At 40.9% G+C, this 18,220-nt stretch overlaps 1 protein-coding gene across 3 annotated transcripts in view; it reads left to right on the plus strand.

Annotated features, from left to right (window-relative positions):
• The first annotated feature begins 2,362 nt into the window (after nucleotides 1-2,362).
• The window catches only part of TENT2 (terminal nucleotidyltransferase 2), a 33,880-nt gene continuing 18,022 nt past the window's right edge, over nucleotides 2,363-18,220 (plus strand). The window contains exons 1-11 of one of the 3 annotated variants that reach the window (XM_081929411.1): nucleotides 2,411-2,510; nucleotides 4,032-4,114; nucleotides 5,245-5,409; nucleotides 5,723-5,839; nucleotides 6,880-7,129; nucleotides 7,945-8,059; nucleotides 8,163-8,254; nucleotides 10,522-10,588; nucleotides 11,669-11,738; nucleotides 15,164-15,240; nucleotides 16,686-16,814. In XM_081929411.1, coding sequence (XP_081785537.1) covers nucleotides 5,282-5,409; nucleotides 5,723-5,839; nucleotides 6,880-7,129; nucleotides 7,945-8,059; nucleotides 8,163-8,254; nucleotides 10,522-10,588; nucleotides 11,669-11,738; nucleotides 15,164-15,240; nucleotides 16,686-16,814 — 1,045 coding nt within the window. In that variant the 5' untranslated portion in view covers nucleotides 2,411-2,510; nucleotides 4,032-4,114; nucleotides 5,245-5,281. Of the gene's footprint in view, nucleotides 2,511-2,938; nucleotides 3,130-4,031; nucleotides 4,115-5,244; nucleotides 5,410-5,722; nucleotides 5,840-6,879; nucleotides 7,130-7,944; nucleotides 8,060-8,162; nucleotides 8,255-10,521; nucleotides 10,589-11,668; nucleotides 11,739-15,163; nucleotides 15,241-16,685; nucleotides 16,815-18,220 lie in introns of those variants that run through there. The other 2 variants (XM_081929410.1, XM_081929412.1) reach the window with 2 other exon arrangements.

Genomic DNA, 18,220 nt, shown 5'->3' on the forward strand with positions numbered 1-18,220 from the left:
GTGACCCTCACCATATCTTAGGGCACTGAACTACGCATCGTGTGAATAAGGTATTTTCTTTTGTCTGTCCTTAACTGATATCAAGTCAATTATATGTCCCCAAGTTCTATCACAGAAAAAAACACCTCCATCTATTTCTCCAACACCATGCATAATTTTAAAAAACTGTTATCATATCTCCCCCACCTTAATGGTCCCTTTTCTGAGCTAAAGGTGACTACATAAGGTGCTCCAACCCCTTATTTTCATTTCTCACTGTAATATCTCTTTTTGAAATGGAATGACTAGAACTGTACACACTATTCCACACCAATAATGTGATACTGCTTATTTTACTCCATCCCTTTTCTAATAAATACTGTGTGACTACTGCTGTGCACTGAGTTGACCATTTCATTGAACTGTCCACTGTGATCCCATGATAGCTTCCTATTTAGTTGATAGCCAGTTCAGATTTTATCACTGTGAAGTTGGGATTCTTTTTTGCCCCAATATGCATTGCATTGTATTTATTTATGCTGAACACTTGATTTGGCTGCTGTCCCAGAAGGAAGGCTGAATCTTCAACCATTTTGTTGTTGCTTTTAGCAGAAAGGATAAAAAGGACCTTGTTATTGCCAGTTCAGCCTGGAAATAAGTAGGTATTGTGTACCATAGTTAACTGGCAACAGCTACGTACTTATTACCTTTTATATCCTGACTTAGCAATGTAGTTGGCCAGGCCTTTGTAATAAATATTCAAGGCAGCTAGCAAAACAACCCCCCCCAAAAAAACCCCCTGAAAGCAATACAGAATAAAAACAGTGAAGATATTAGTAAAACTACAGAGCAATCTACAACTAAAAGACAATAGCATCATAAAAGACAGCTTAAAGATGGCACTCTGCAAAGGCATTATTCAAAGAAGCAATATCAGGAAAAAATCCCTATAGAACAAATATGTGCAGCCAATCATATACAGAAATTAGGGGAATATACCACAATCTCTCACAAGACTGTTAGTCAAAAATGCAAACATAAACTGGAATTTTAAGGAACACATTATACCGGTAAGTGCTATGGATTTTGCTGTTCTGTGAATAGGACTGTTGCTGTGTTTTTGCTTTTTGATACTAGATATCTTGGACTTGACAAAGGAGTGTGAATAGCCCAGAACAGGTGATGTATACTCATGGAAAGATGTGTCCCTATGGAAGGAAGCTAAGGTTAGAAGATAACTTCTTGATACATGACCACTGGGATATTCAGAAAAGGGATTAGGGGGCATACACTTCCCAACTCCATATAAGGATGGTGTAATCTAGTTCTGTGTCACTGTGCAAAGGCACAAGAGATAGACTGCAGTTTTGGTAGTTAAGAGAGTTTTGGGGGCTCGGCAAGCTAACAGTACCAGGGAGTGAGGGAGGAACACCCTTTAGAGATTAAAAACTACCTGCTTCTCCTCACTTGTAATTGATGTCTATGCACATTATACGGCCGATTTATTCATCTATCTTATTTCACCTTTACATTTTAAGTGTCCAAAGCAGTGTACATCATCAGTCGCAATATAAAACGTTTGAAGAAGTCAGAAGCTAGCAAACAAGCAGCATAGCTGGTAAAATACACTTCCTGAGAAGTTATCGGCTGTTATGGCCCTTTAGTTGAGGAGAAACCCTAATAATTCAGAGGGACTTACTTCGAAGTAAGTATGTATTGGGCTGGCTCAAGGCAGTCGTGCTCAAAGCAGCCCCCCTGACATTAATGGGACATGTAGTTTTAATTCCATTGCTTTCAGTGGGTCTACTCTACACTTGTATTTTAGTGTTCTGTTGGAAGCCGCCCAGAGTGGCTGGGGAAACCCAGCCAGATGGGCGGGGTATAAATAAATTGTTGTTCTTGTTGTTATTATTATTATTATTACTATTACTTGTCTGGATTCGCCTTCGTGTTTCTTAACCAAGCTGAGGCATTTTAGCATGCAAAATGGGTGAATCTTCCACGAGGCTAACTCTCCCGTTGCCTTTTAAGGAGAAATCCTCATACACATAACTGCGTAACATGTTCTTTTCAATACCATGCCTTGCCATTTAATTCCGAAATAAGGTTTCACTCTCCAGGAAGCACCCCGGATCACGTCGAGTTCTCAACCCTCGCCTGGCGCTAAGCAATACCAAGCCAACTCCAGACGGTTAGTCGCGCTTAAACCGGGCTGCGGCGCATGCGCAGAGTGGGACGGGAGCCACTACTATGGAGAGGAACGCCGCGGAGCGGAGAGAGCGACGACGGAAGGGCGCTCGCGACGTCTTCGAACACCTTCTCGCCCCCTCTTCTGGTTCTGGATCCGGGGCGAGAACGAGGCCTCAGCCATAGAGATGGCCAGGTGCAAGCGGTTCCGGGTTACTTCCGGAAGATCCCGCCTCTCCCTTCCCTTTCTCTCTAGAGAGGAGGAAGCGAAGAAAACAGAGCCGAGTCCGCTGGCTTCGGAGCGCGCTGGGCCTTGCCCAGTCAGCTGTCTCTCCCGCACCGGAGTAAGTTGAAGGAACGAATACCATTCGGGGGGCGGAGACATTTTTTTTTTGGGGGGGGGGGACGGTTTCTACGTGGCCGTTCGCACATTCCCCCCTCAAGATTCTCGCTTGACCCGGCGGGTGTGTGAGGGAAGGGAGGGGTCGTTTCTCAGATACTTGAGGTGCTTGGGGGGAAGGGAGCGGTTGGGCCTGAGGTACTTATTCATGGGGGGTGGGGTGTTAGAAACTCTGGGGAGAGGCAGGGTGGTAGACTTGAGGGAGACTCCCGGCGGTCGCGAGTGCCTTGCGGGGGTTCCGGTGGGGCCCGAAGGCCTGGACGATGCTCCGGGTACGGATTGCCGATAAGGAACAACAGCCCTTGTGACGTCAGTGGTGTTCGGGGGGGGGGTTGCTGCTTTCTCTGCAGCTTAGCTGCCACCAGAAAGTTGCCTCGCTCGCGCCGGCGATGCCCGCGTGGACTGGTGTGTGCTGCCAAATCCTTCGAACGGAGCTGTCTGCAACACAGGCAGAAAGAGCTTTTTCCCAAGGCCGCGCTGGATGGTTGCTCGGTTTCATTAAAAAATAAAATAGAATGTGAATGTTTCATTCTGTATCTGGTGGGTCACGTACGACAGGCAAGGTTCTACCCGAGAGCAAGCTCGTTCACGATTACTGTGCTGGGGAAATGCTTTATCCGTGGGGCATGGTCTGTGGACAGTGGTGGGGATGTTTTAAGGTCACCAAAGTGGCTGTCAGTAGAATTTGGTAACTGGCACACAAAAAACAGTGATGGCTGTTTAAAGAGAGAGAGAGGCTGTTTAAAAAGATTGGCCTTCTTGGAAAAATTGTGTAGCAAGCTATCTTGGAAGGGAACACACAGATGCTTATATGTACGCTGGTACTAGTAGCCTAAAACGAGGACACCGTTAAAGTAGGCATATGGAAATTGGTGAAATCAATGGGGCATGTTTATTGTTTAATGTGGTTATGTATGGAAATGACAGGGGATCGTAGAAGAACAGCTTTGCTGGATCAGAACAAACAGGTAGCATCATGTTTCCAACCGCAGTGGTTAGCCAGATGCCTGCAGGAATCCCTGTAGGGCAGAGTCATTTAGGAAATGTAGAAATTTTTCCTTTTCATCATGATCCAAACATGTATTTATCAGTGTGTGTTAGAGTAATTGAAGTTGCCCATTACTATGCTTTCTTCATCAGATACCTTCTTTACTTCATTCCTTATCTCCAATTCACTCTTGAGTGCTTTGAACAGGGAGATGATAATATGTGTCCTGTATTAAATTGCTTTTGGGCCCTGATTTAAACATCTAGGAGAACAAGCCTTGTTGAAGATGAGTCAAAATGGGAGGTTACCTGTGGACAGTAACTCCTACACCAGCAGCCTTTTGGGGTTTGAGTAGGGGTGATCTAACCCAGTTCATCTTGAAAGGCTCCGGAATAAATGTAGGAATAAATGGGAACTTCTCACAGTGGAGGCTAAAAAATCAATACTAGAACTGGTAATGTTGAACTTTTTCATAAGTGATCTGGAGTAATGGATGAGCAGTTGACTAGGTTTGCAGACGACACCAGGAACATGAGGAAATTGCTAAGAAGTCTAATGAGGTGAATGAGCAACAAAATAGCAAATAACGTTTAGTTATGAATAAATTGGTGCCTATTAGTGCAAAAAATCTTAACCATGTTCACGCACATACTGACTTTCTCTGAACTGCTAGCAGCTGGTCACCTGGTGAAATTGAGTGGCAGTAGATTGAGGATGAGCAAAATAACATTTTACTTCCCATCACACATACTTGTATGTGAAAAATTGCCACAAGTTTAGATGGCTTTAAAGGGGGATTAAACAGATTCATGAAGGACAACTCTATTAATGGTTCTTAACCATAATGGTGAAATGGGGCCTGCTGTCTTGCGGGCTCTGCTTATGCAAATATAGACAGATTGGCAAGTGGAAAAGTGGGTCTTAGACTCAGATCTGTAGAGTTAGAAGGGGCCAGCGGGATTATCTAGTTAAGCCTCCTGCAATGCAGGAATCTTTTGCCCAATGTGGGGCATGTATCCAAGATTTGTGATAGTAACAGTTTTGTGCAACTGGATTCAGCATATTCTTTTATTTATAAAAATTGGAGGCTTCATTGGATTCTATACAAGTTTAATTTTTGAAGGGAAAAACCCCACTTGGATTGTTGTTTGGCACATTATTTTATTGGCATATTGTTTTATTAAGTTGCGAGATGTCATTAGAATCTATAGAAGTTTTAAATTCTGAAGGAAAAAGAATGAATTTAGTCTTATAGAACAGTTGGCTCCTACTCCTTGTTCAAAAGTGGGATCTTGTTTATAGAGGAAAACATATAAATGTTTCTAAAATTATGTTCATGATTGATTAGTCTTTATTTGCTTGTAGAGTAGTTGTGGGTGCTGTTTATGAACATTGGGCATTTCAAGGTAACGTATCTGGTCTGCTTAGGCCTTAACCCCCACCCCTTTTTAAAGATAATGAATTGGAAATATTAAGAGTGCCTACCTTGCTTTCCCAATGCATCTGGAAAATAATAAATACTAATTTTGATGTGTCTGTGCTTGTGAATATTTAAGGAAAATTACGTTGTAACAACACGTTATTGCCAAAAAACAATCGGAAGTTATCAGCTTGTAGTAATGGCTAATATATGTAAACCTTATGACTTACTTTAGTTGCCTGATTTCAGTTTGTTTTTTTAAAATAATAGGTAGAAGAATACATGTTTACTTTCAGCATAGAAGAGCATGTTCCCAAATTCTTCCAACTTGGGTCATCCACCCTTCCCACTAGAACATCAACAATACAACTTCTTCATTAATCTTCCAGTGAACATACCTCCTGTTCTCTTTCACCAGCAATTCCAGAATACAACGTAAGTATGGTAGAATTTTAATCTGAAATTTCCTGCCAGAAACAAATCTTGGATTTTTAAAAAGCCTACTTGCAGTGTTAACATTATCACATAAACTACCACAGAGAAGCAATTTAATGTCCATTTGAGCTTTAGGTTTGCAGTGAAAATAAAGTTTGAGTAATAAACTTGAGTACTGTAGTTTGTATTTCATCACAGTACTGAATGGTAGCATGCATGTTCACTTTATTACTTAAGTAATTACTGTATGAATGTTTAAATTTAAATTCAAAACACTGGCATGAATAATCATACTGCATTGTAATTTTCCTAGAACTCCAGTAAGTGGTAATCTTCTGACCATCCCACCTGTTTCACCTCCACCTTTTGCCTATAGAAATGGCAGCCCAGTGCATACATCAGCTGCACCTGCAGCATTCCGAGGCAGAAAGTAAGTGCATTCTGTGGTTCTCTTCCATGTTATGTTCCCTTAGAATAAAGCACTATAAAATAATAGAAATATAATACTGAAGTGACCCCCTATTAAAGGTGTTATTCTTTGAGACTTTTTATGACACTTTGCCCACATTTTGTTTATTATGATGCCTATCTTGTTAGATGCTGACACACTCTCAAAATGGGAAGTTTGGAGTCATTTCCCACCCAGTTGTATTTCTCCACTGTTCTCAAGGGTGCATATTGCTATGTGTTTGTGGCACTGTTCATGCGGTTTTTTCTATTTGCAACCACAGAAAAGCTAGGGAGTGACTATTCCCTTCCCATACCCACAAGGGAAAATGGCTGTGAACACATCTGTTGTAGCTTTGGTAACTTTACTGAAAACAATGGAGTCATACCATATGCAGATAAACAGAGGAGACCCTGGCATTTTTAGGTGTTGGTCCTTGAATCTTTACTGGTATTTTCCAAGTTAATAATATTTTCAAGACCAGAAGCAGTATGCTGGACTGGATAGTTTGGTCTGGTCCAGAAAGGTTGCTCTTATGAGAATGTGTGAACCAGATTTACTGCTCTACTGATAAGGGTGAAGTGGGTGAGGAATAAGAACTGGTCAGTAGACTGGATCCTGAGTCGTCATCGTCCTCCATGGACTACTTCCTCTTCCTTCCCATTTTTATCACAGGGCACACATTGCACACAACTTCTCACTGTAGCACTCTCTTCAGATTCAAAACTGCTCTCTTGAATAGGAAGTATTTCAGAATGAGAACTGTATTTGCTGTGCATAAGAATGGCTTGGCAATTTGATCTAGCATTGTCTTTCCATGGGACACAAATTGAGCGCTTGTACGTACTTTTGAGTTCCCTGTTTTAAGACTTTATTTGCATCATATCAAAGTTGGGCATTCCTCTTTAAAAATAATACACAGTCTTAATTGGTAGCATTGACAGTTCAGTCTCTCTCCCCCCCCCCCCCCCGCATAGTTAAGTACCGAAACTGGAATAGTCAAACCTCTCTTACATTTTTAGGAGGCTGAAAGAGCAGGATGTTCCTTATCAAGTGAAGCGCCAGCGATTTCATTCACCTCATCATGAATCTGCTTCAGCTAACCAAGTAGTGCCTTTACCAGAAGATCACAGGCGGTCATTCCCTGGATCAATTCCTTCGCCATTATTTCCAGCACATTACATCTCTGATTTGACGGGATGTGTGCCACCCTTACAAGAAGCTTCATTTCCTGACCTTATAGAAACTGCACTCCCTGTGGCCAAAGATAAGGTAAAATTGAGAACAGGTGCTCTTTTCCTTTCTATAAAGTTTTCTGTGCAAGACAGTGGCTCCCAAATCCTGGGCTGCAAGAGGAGCTGAAGGGTATCTCAAACAGAGCCAATGTGTTGGAAACATTTACACTGAGTCTTAGAGCAAGGATGACTCTTTGAGCAAGTATAGATTTCCACTCCTGCCTTCAGTCAATATAGAACCAGTAACATCATTCCCAAGGGAGCGGGGGAGAGTGTGTTGGGATTTCTTGCCACAGCCAGTGCTTTTTGTAAAAATAATAATAATAAATAGTTAAAATATAATTGAAGAATGCTGGGGAATGTGCATCTGAATTGTCACCTTTGCCCCTGACTGCAATGGGAATGGCAGAATGTTGAAGGATAATAGTAAATGATTTATCCTGTGGTTGCAAGGAGGATGCCTGCTTCTATTGTGGGAGCAGATTGAAGAAACACATGAAACAGGAACACTGCTTTTAATAGTAAAACTTCCACAGTTCTGATTGTGTTCAAGCACCAATAGTAATACTATGCAGCCATGTATTATTGCAGCAAGAACAACAATTTTAATTGCCTGTGTGCTGTCCAATAACAGATGTTTGTCTGTAGAATAGCAAAGTTTAGAGTCTCACTAATCAGGCTCCTGCTAAATCATTTATTTACAGTGAATTTTTGTAGGACTTTGATTGGTGATTTGGGGGGGAAACCTTTTTAAAAGTGTGTGTGTACACAAATGTATTTACTATATATGTATAAGAGATCATACTGATAGTTGTATAGTAAATGCTGGTTTGTTTTTTTGCATATGTTAAGCTAAGTCAGCAAATACTGGAATTATTTCAAGTGTGTCAACAACAAACCTATGACTTGAACAAAAAAGAGCTTTGCCGAACACAACTCCAGAGGGAAATTCAGCAGATCTTTCCAAGTATGTTATCATTCCATATGTTTCTGACACTCAAATAGTCATGTTTTTAATTATTCCCTTCTTCTAAAGAATAAGATTTTATTGTATGGTTCTTTCCTTGCAGATAGTAGACTCTTTTTGGTTGGATCCTCACTAAATGGATTTGGTACTCGTAGCAGCGATGGTGACCTGTGCCTGGTGGTTAAAGAGCAGCCAGTAAGTACTAGAAGGAAAACCTGCTGTCTGTGAAAATAGCTTTCCAAGATTCTTAGCTTTTTTCTGAGAGAGGTTGGAAGGGGAGCTGCAGTGTAGGAAGGGGCTGTGATGCCAGAGATCTTTAACAAATTTAGTTAAAAGGAAATTAATGAAATTTTAAACCTGAGTCTTTTTCATTTGCATTTTCTGCCCCTGCCTGATGACTTGGGCCCCCAACAAATCATGGTCAAGTGCAAATATTTTTATACTTGTAGAATGGTGGTGAAGAATTGGCCTGGTCCTTATCTCCCTTAACCCTTACAGGCCAAATATGATAGGGGGGCAGGGCCATCCACCGTCCGATCACCTGACATCACAAGGACTTCAGAGTGGCATGCCTGTCTTGCAAAGAACCCTGCACAGTACTTTGAACTACTTCAGATCAGTTAATAATTGTTCTTTAAAGCACTCTGAGCTCTTTGCAAGTCTCTTCAAGAATTGACTGGCTATGGAGTTCCCAGGTATCCTGCTTTTTTGCTGTGATCAACTGGCTGTGGAGTTGCCCATGGAGAACTCAATTGTGCAACTGATCCTAGCTGGTTTATTTTCACTGCCAATCAGCTGATTGGCGAGACAGCAAGCCACGTCACATGTGGGACAGGTGGATGTGGTTTCGAGGAAGCAGCCAAGTTGGAACTGGTTGCCCCCAGGCCAAAGGTTTCTCATCCCTATGGTAGAGCCAGTTCATATTACCTGGCTGTTCCTTCTGCCTACTGCATAAGGTCACATATAGCTGCCCCATCAAAGGTATACTTGCAGAATTTATGTACTGTATACATTCTTTTCTGTATGTGAAGGCAGAAAACAAGACAGCTGACACAAGACAGCTTTTTAAGATGAAGGGAGGCACACTTCAGAGGAGCAGAACCTGTAGCAAAAACCCCAAAATGAATCTGCTTCTCTGTAGCCGAGAAGAAAAAAGGGCAATTAGTGATGGATCGTATGCATTTTTTTAAAAAGAGTACCTCTTAATAGAATGGAAACTTCACCAGATAATTTGAATAAAATAATCACATTTCTGGAACCATACTATCACTTAGATTAACAATGTAACTGCATTACACGCTGCATTAGCTTTAATCGTGCTTTTAAAAAGACCTACTTGCATTATTCTCATTCCTCATGAAAGCTGTTAATGATTAGCAATACTCATTATGCAAATACACCTTATTCAAGTAGGGGTTTAGGTTGTATTCCAGGAAGGGCAACTTAACTCACAGTGTCTCTCTTTAGTTCTGATAATTTTTCTGTTTTCTAATCTTAAGTGAAAAATGGTGTGTGAGCATAACAAGTATTTTTTATGTAAATAACAGGGCAAGATCGCTCCAATTATTTTATTCCCGGTATCTCACACTCCTAGCGTTGTTGTTGTTGTTGTTGTTGTTATATTATAATTATTATTTATTAAATTTATATGCTCTCCTTCATCTGTAGATCTCAGAGTGGTTCACAAGATAAAAATACAAAATACATAATAAAAACTAGAACAAACCAAGCCAATGACCCCTTCCTCTAAGGTACTCTGGCCTGGAGCCTGGTAACATTTAATACCTTAAAACCTGCACTATGAACTGAGCGCTCGAAAAAGATAACTAATGGAGGTGCTGTATTATCCGAGTTACATAATATAATTTGGGGGCCTGAGGTGGAAAAACCAATGTTATATCCAGGGAATGAAGCACACACACATATACGACACTTATCTGTCCTTTAATGATACCTCCAAACTGGACTCTTTACTTTGGATATGTTGTAGGATCTGCCCTGAATGGGACTCCCAGTGTGTTCTTATTCAAGCACTGATCATTTTAACCCTTTTGGTCTTGTTTCATAAATGACACATGAAAGTTATGAATGCATAGGTTGTTGCAACGGTGGATGTAGAAATATGTGATCGTTTAATTAGCTTCTATTTAATTTCATGTGTTTTTAACAGATGCCTCCCCTGGTTTGTTTTAATAGATATAAAATATTCAGGGTTGTATCCAACACTGCCATTCTACTTGCACAACAAAACCTCCCCCTCTTCCCTGCAGCCCTCTGCACACCATCAAAAACTGCTGCAGAAGGTTGGGAGACCCTCTGAAGCAGATTGTGTGGGTGCGTGAGAAGAAGAGGGGAAGGGGAAGTCCTGTTGTGTGAGTGGAATGCAATTCATGCACTTTTAGATACAACCCTCACTCATTTCCTGAATGCATCTGAGTATTAATGGACGTAATTTATTTCAGATTAATCAGAAGACTGAAGCAAGACACATACTCAGCTTACTCCAAAAACACTTCTGTCGGAAGCTTTGTAAGTTCTGGACTATGTTATAGTGAAATGATGGTTGGCTAATGCTTTGTGATATGCACTAATGGGCAAGAAACCCTTACATGAAAAAGTATACATGTAACTTAATTAAGACTGCATTTATGACTGCCCAAGTGAATGGGTTGGATTTGAGGTTTCCCTCATTCATTATTTAAGGCATATCTATGCTGCCATTCATCACCAGTACCAAGGTGGCTCACAACAATACAAATACATTTCTCTTAAAATCAGCTCATTAAAATAGAACACAAATACAGAAGCTGTAGTAAAGCCGCCCAATTGTACTAAATGTTTGGCATAATCATAGTTGGTGCTTACGTTCTTTTGGAAGAGGTCTGACCCGGGGGGCGGAGAGAAGGAGGAGAGTTGGCTGCAGCTTCCCCTCCCCTCTCCACTTTGCAGGGTGAGCTGCAGTGGGCTCCCTCAGCACCCTTGGGGCGGGAGGAATGACCCGTGTGTGTGCCCTGGGCGTCGTTAACATACGCTCTGCCATTGTTCCCTTCTGGTTATCTCAAGATGGATCTCAGGAGACTGGTCACATTCTAAGATATAAGGGCATGGAAGGTGTCCCTACTGTTCTTGAGTTGTCTAAGGCTTTATAAGGAAACAAAAGAACATTAACCTTGGATTGGTAGCAAAGTGGCAGCCAGTGCAGTTATTTCAGAAGTGGGGCTCATGGTAGGTAGCACCGCTTCCACATTTCGTACTAGCCGCAGCTTCCAAACCAGCTTTAAGGGCATAAAGTGTCTTATTAAGGTCGTCTGTCAGTGTGCCCAAGGCATTAATCTGCATGCTTGCTTAGTGTTTTTTTAAAAAAACAACTGCAGTCGGTCTTGAACTTGGAAATTAATGAGATCTGATGGTTGACCAAATACAATTTTATCCATGAACTGAATAAGAATGATTGAAATGTGTGCATGTTTGGTGCAGTACAGCTTAAGAACTGCTGTGTCATAAAACCCTTTATCTAACACTTATCTAACCAGGGTAAAACAGTATAATTGCTTTGCCCATTGCTGTTTAATATATCTGTGAGATGTTCTTTTCCCCCTTCCCTTTCAGCAAACTATATTGAGAGACCTCAGCTGATTCGAGCAAAAGTGCCAATAGTGAAGTTCAGGGACAAAGTCAGGTAACTATAATTTCCATTAGTTTTTAAATCTTGTTCTTGAAAAAATGTGCTGGGTTCTTTTTTATTGTGTGGCATAGTTCTTAATAAGATAATGGTTACTGTTACCCAACCCACCGTATGCCCCTGTTGCATAATCAGTGGGAAATGAATCAAAAGTGAGTTGTTCTTTATGGATTTCAGTGGGGCTTAAGGTATGTCCTGGTATTCTGATATGCTTGCCTTTTCTGCTGTTATATTTTATTTATAGCAGAGTGATTCTCTGTGTGACAGCTGATTTAATTTCTCCAATAAATGGCTTCCATAATAAATGGATTGTCTTCCATTCATTATTTTAATACAATATAAAGAGGCCCTAATTCACTTTAGAGCTGGAGAGTAGGTTGAAAGGCATACAGTGGATCTCTTCTTTCTGCTTTGCCATGTCTTTGTGGGAGGTTGTACTGCATCAGAATCCCAATGTGGCTAAAACACAAGTTTTCATGTCTGTGTTTACATCTGATTTGCATTCTTTATAGAAATAGCAAAGTCTGCAGGGGTTGCTTCTGCTTTTGTTTCAGCTGATTCTTCCAGCTTCTCTCTTAAGACTTCTTCTTTTAAGTCTTTGTTTTTGTTTCCCCCTGTCTTTCTGTGTCTGTCTTACTATTAACTGTGCTGTACCTCAGTGGTAAAGCACAAACTTTGAACACAGAAGGTCCAACCCCGAGTTCAACACCTCTAGTTGAAAGGATCGGGTGGCAGGTGATGTGATATACTAGATGTCTGCCAGAAACCCTGGAGAGCTGCTGCTAGTGAAGTAGCCTATACTGTGCGAGATGGCTCGGTCATCTGAGCCTTTAGAAGGCAGCTTCCTATGTTATTAAGGCAGCAAGCTATATTCAGTGATGGTGTGAGACAGCACAGAGGGTTTTTGGGTGGTGTAAATAAAGTAACTGCGCGATTGTCACCATTCAGCCCTTTAGCATAACACATTCATTTTTTATGTAGCAGCATTTTTTAAAGCATTCACTTAACTAGAAGTGTGTTTGTATTCTATCTTCCTTGACCTCTAAAACATGTTTTTTTTTAAAGCTTTTCTGTTATTGCCTGGTTGGTGGGGCTAAATCTTCAACACCCACATTTTATTTATTGGTTATGAAATACTCCCTGGGAGGATGGCTGAAGGGTGAGAGGATGGTCTAGATTGGCATGTTGGCCACTGGAGGTCCCCTGGAAAGCTGGAGGTCAGTGGAAAGCTCTGCCAGTGTCTTGCTGCTGGTGGTAAAAAAAATAGGATAGAGATCCAAGCAGCAGAATTTTAAGAAATTGGTTAAAATGTCTGGGGAAATCCGGGTGTTTAGCAGCCCAAATCGGAAGTGTTGATTTTTTTTGGCTCAACAACTTTGGCCCCACCAAAAAGCTCACCTTTTTTGTCCGGATTTTCACTTTTTGAAATATGGCAACCCTAAAATAGGATTTGGGGGGGCGCATAGATCTGCAAGATCCTGACTGCTTTGGTTTCCCCAACATGCCCTGAACTTACTCCATCCTTGAAGATGGCAGAATTAATTCCCTCCCACCAAAGTAAATGAGAGAGTGGGCATAATGAACTCCCCCTATGGAGAAAGATTGTAACGTTAGCAGCTTCTCAGTTTAGAGAAAGGGCGAGTAAGAGGAGACATGATACAGGTATATACAATTATGACTTGTGTGGAGAAAGTGGACAAAGGAGTTTTTTTCCCTTCCTCATAGCTCTAGAACTCAAATATCCAGTGAAGCTGAATGTTGGAAGTTATAGGACAGACACTTACTCACAGTGTCGTTTGTTAAACTAGGGAGATCGCTCCCACAAGAGAGAGTGGTTGCAACCAACTTGGATGGCTTTAGAGAGGATTAAACAAATTCATGGAGGATAAGGCTTGTGTTCCACCTCCACTGTTGGGAGGCAGAATGTCTCTGAATGCCAGTTGCTGGGGAGAGTGCTGCTGGACACATGTTCGCTTGTGGACTCTCCTTATGGATCTAGTTGTCCACGGTACAAACAAAGTGCTGGATTAGTTGGCCTGATCCACAAGACTTAATGGGAAAAGAGCCCTCTCTTCAACACTGGCTTCTGCTAGCTGGCAGGGCATTGGACGTGGCAATAGTTCTGCCAGGGATTCCTGCCTACATGGATTGCTCTTCGTTTCTATTTGCTATAGTACATGGTTTTCTGCCAAGTATCAGGGGGCAAGTGCATTATTTTCTACACGTCTGCTACTGCAAACTTTGTCAGAATTTCCTGGTTCTCTTAGTAAAGTGGAAAATAATTTTGTACCTTTTGTGCTAACCTGCTACTTGTCACGAGGCTTTGGTTTCCAGCTAAGATCAATCCATTACAGTTACCTTAATTATATTAAGTTGTTCAATCCTGCTTTAGAATTCATTAGAATCCATTTTCCCAGGACCTTGATAAATTATGTGTCTGCTTAAATATGTGGCTTGCTATGGAGCAAATTGAGAGTCAGATTGTGAGCAGCGCTTAATTGTTGCCTGTGCTCAGTACTGGAACACATAAAGCAGTAAATGCCTTTGAGCAGCAGCCAAGTGCATTTTATTTCCCACTGATCCATAGCCCAACCTTCCACATCTAGGATTCAGAGGCAGAACTGCCAGGCCACAGAGTACCAGATCTGAGGTGGTATGATAACCTGCTCAGTAAAAAAAGCTTGCTTAAAGCTTCACATTTCTGGTATGGTGCACTCACTAAAGAGTGTTTTGGCTGTTAACACTTTTCATGGGGGCGGGGACTTTATCTATAAATCACACAAAGGTGAAAATGGTAATATTTGGAGAACTTGCAATTGTTTGTGGCTCAGCAAAGATGCTTCTGGGTGTTTCAGCATATTCTATGGTTATATATTGGTATAAATCTTTCCAAATTTTTCATGTACCTTAGGGAATGATCACTCCAGAAAAATGTCTCATTGAAGTGGGAAATAGGTTACAGTGGCAAGAACACTTGAGTTTTATTGCCCAGCTACTGGGTGGAGATGACAGCATGCTGTACCAAGAAATTATAGGGTTTTAATCCAACTTTTTCAGACAAGTGACAGTTCTGAAAACACTAGCCCTGTTTTTGTTTACATTTGCACACAAATGAAAAACAGATGGTATTCTGAAAAGCAAAGCAGGCTTGTGTTTGTAAATCAGTTCCACAACAATGTTTTTAATCATACCATAATGAAATAACTGTGTTAGGTGCCTGCTGCAAACATTTTTGTTTCAGCAAACCTACGCAAAATACAATTTAGGGATCTTTTATTTGTTTTGAAAAGTTTTCCTTAGCTGTGTGTTATTGAATACGTACACTGGTTAAAGTCTTGTGATTATGCTATATAAAAGTCCCAATAAATATATAGGATTTATTTGTTAAAGTCCTTGTGCAAATTTATTTTTTTCTCCTCTAGCTGTGTGGAGTTTGACTTGAATGTAAACAATGTTGTAGGAATAAGAAATACATTCCTTCTCAGAACCTATGCATACAGTAAGTGGTCTGTATTTTTTATATATATAGATGGTCAGTTACCTAAGATTCTCTTTCTGTGTTTGCAAACTGAGATGCTACTCAGTATCTAAGCTTCAATACTAGATAGGCATACTTGGTAGTAAATCCAGCTATTTCAGTGGGACTTACGTCTGAGGAAGCTTGTATAGGATTAAGCTGCAAACATTTTATTATTATTAAAAAACACACCAAATGTATCGAAATTCAGGTGTTGAGGCATACTTTTAATAAATTGCTACTTTATTTTATTGTACTTTGTTCACTGCCTAATGCTTTCAGTTTAATATAGGCCTGATATAATTTAGCCTCATAATTTACTTACTGTTCTATTACTATTGTTGTTAATATTACTATTATTTGGACAAAAGGGACCTGCAACAAAACGTTGTAGCAAGGAATGGTCCTGCAGTTTTCCACTGTACCTCATTCATTTCCCCATTCCAGGTGTGCAGTTTCCCTACCATCACCACCACACAAACAGTTAGTAGACCACTGAGCCGTTTTGGTGATTCCTTCTCCCCTCCCCTTAGATTTTTTTCAAGCTTTTCTGGACTTGCGCAAACAATGAGGCACCCCTCACCAACCATGAATATATCTCTAGTGCATGGCTGGTGCTAAGGATACACCTTCAGAGAATGACTTTACTTTAGTTTATAGGACATCACCATCAATGCCATTTTTACTGAACAATATAAGCTAAAAAGACAGGACTTGGTTCAAAGAAGCTTAAATATTCTAAATTTAAATTGTACCAGGAGACAGCAAAGAGAGGAGGTGGAAAGGGAGAGCTTAGGGTTTGAAAACAAAGAAGGGAAATGGGGCAAGAGAAGAAAATATAACACGGGATTAATATGATCAAATATTGTTGCTCTTTCTTATTTTGACCAGGGAGAAGGACCAGTGATTAAGCCAAAAGGCTTCATACAAAAAGGTCACTATTAAGCGAGGTGGATTTCCATAGGTAGAGATACTTCCAAGCATAAGGGACAGCAAGGAAGTACTGGTAAAAACTATTTAAAAGGCAGTACAGTGGTACCTTGGTTTAAGAACAGCTTAGTTTACGAATAACTTGGATTAAGAACGCTACAAACCCGGAAGTAGTTGTTTTGGTTTGTGAACTTTGCCTTGGAAGCAGAACATGTTCCACTTCCTCTTGAGTGTGTTCCATTTGTAAATTGAGTCCCCCACTGCTATGGGAAAGCACGCCTTGGTTTAAGAACGGACTTCCGGAACGGATTAAGTTTGTAAACCAAGGTACCAATGTATACCTTTGGGTATCTACAATTTTAGAATCGTGGGTGGCAATGATATATTCATTGAAAAAGTGGGAATACATGTATGTGTGTGTGGAGCTTTATAATAGGTGTTTATCTGATGAGATTGGCTCAGCTGCTCTGCCTGATACATTTTTGTTTTGTTCACAGTTGAGAGTCGAGTGCGTCCATTAGTGCTTGTTGTTAAGAAGTGGGCAAGTTTTCGTGGCATAAATGATGCCAGCCGAGGCACTTTAAGCAGCTATAGTCTCGTGTTGATGGTTTTGCACTATTTACAAAGTAAGTATATTTTTAACTTTGGTAGTCTGCCCCCGACCCCTGACTGACTTACCTGGATTGCTTCCTGCTTAACGTTAGCCACTGTTCTAGAACTTCTAGGAGCATCTCTAGATAAAGTGCTTTTTAGCAACTTCACATGGTGCCACATTCTCAGTATATCACCCTAGAATATATATTTTTACATTAAGCATACATATTCCTCTTCTTTCAGAGTTTTGACATTCCTCTGTGATCTAACGTCATGAAAAAATACTGTAGGATTATTGTTGGGTTTCTTGCGATATTTTAAAATACAGCTAACAGCAGGAAACAAATTGGAAAACCTCCCATCCATCTTAATAATCTTGTAGCTAACTGTGTTTTAAAATGTATTATAAGTAATAGCTAATATAAGCAAGTAACTAATGTTGCTGCTATTATTTATTATACATTTCTATTACACTTACGTGCAATAGAATGCTGTTCATCTTCCTTAAAAAATATCCATTTAGTGGATAGAGGTGTGAAGTTTCAATAGTGACCATTCATTAATTTTTGGCAAATTGAATATATTTGGTTCTAGGTGCAAGTCCTTCATTTCCCCCCACTGCACCATTCTTGTTCTTGTCTTCATTCTTGTATAATGGAAGCTACTTGCCTCATCACCAGGAGTAGCCTCAGGGCTCCATTCCCTTTGGGGCAATCTTTTCAGGAGCTGCAGGGTCATTGTTGGGCAGGGCAGGAAGTAAAAGTGGGTGGAGCAAAGAATTTGACAATAGGTTACATTCCAGCCATGGAAAACACACACATCTGCCTCTCCATCCAAGCAAGGAAGTGGCATTATTGCAGTCAAAGGACACATTCCATCTAGGCAAAAAATGCGCAAGGACTGCTTGGATCACAGGCACCAAGTATTATGACATGAGGAGTGAGGGTGTGGCCCAGGGAAAATCTCAAGGGCTAGATGGATTTCACCCAGGCAAGTGAACAAGCTTCTTGAAGAGAAACAAAACATTCTGCCCTTGACAGCCTTCTGCATTTCTGGGCTCCGTATAGAATGGGGAGGACGTCACCATTTTTCCCCATGCAGCATAGTAAGCAAGCTGGAAATTGGCATCCCACCAAATTCCTTGTCCAGGGGCCATACTCCCACTTGGTGTTTATGCTGAAAGTGCAGGAGTCAAAGCCTTGTTAGTTTATGGATAGCTCTATCCTTCCACCACTTGTCTACGACACTTCTGTGCTTGATGTGCAGGAGGCAAAGACTTTCTAGTCACTCAGCGTAGAAACCAAATGGGCTGGTGGCCGCTTTCCGAAGCTTTCGTGGAGGAGGCACACAAAGAAGGGCCTCAGAGGGTGATCTCAGGGTCCAGGTACATTCATATGGAGAGAGGTGGACCTTGAGGTATTGTGGTCCTAAGATGCTT

The sequence above is a fragment of the Podarcis melisellensis genome (genome assembly GCF_964234715.1).
Source record: "Podarcis melisellensis genome assembly, chromosome: 11".
NCBI lineage: Eukaryota > Metazoa > Chordata > Lepidosauria > Squamata > Lacertidae > Podarcis > Podarcis melisellensis.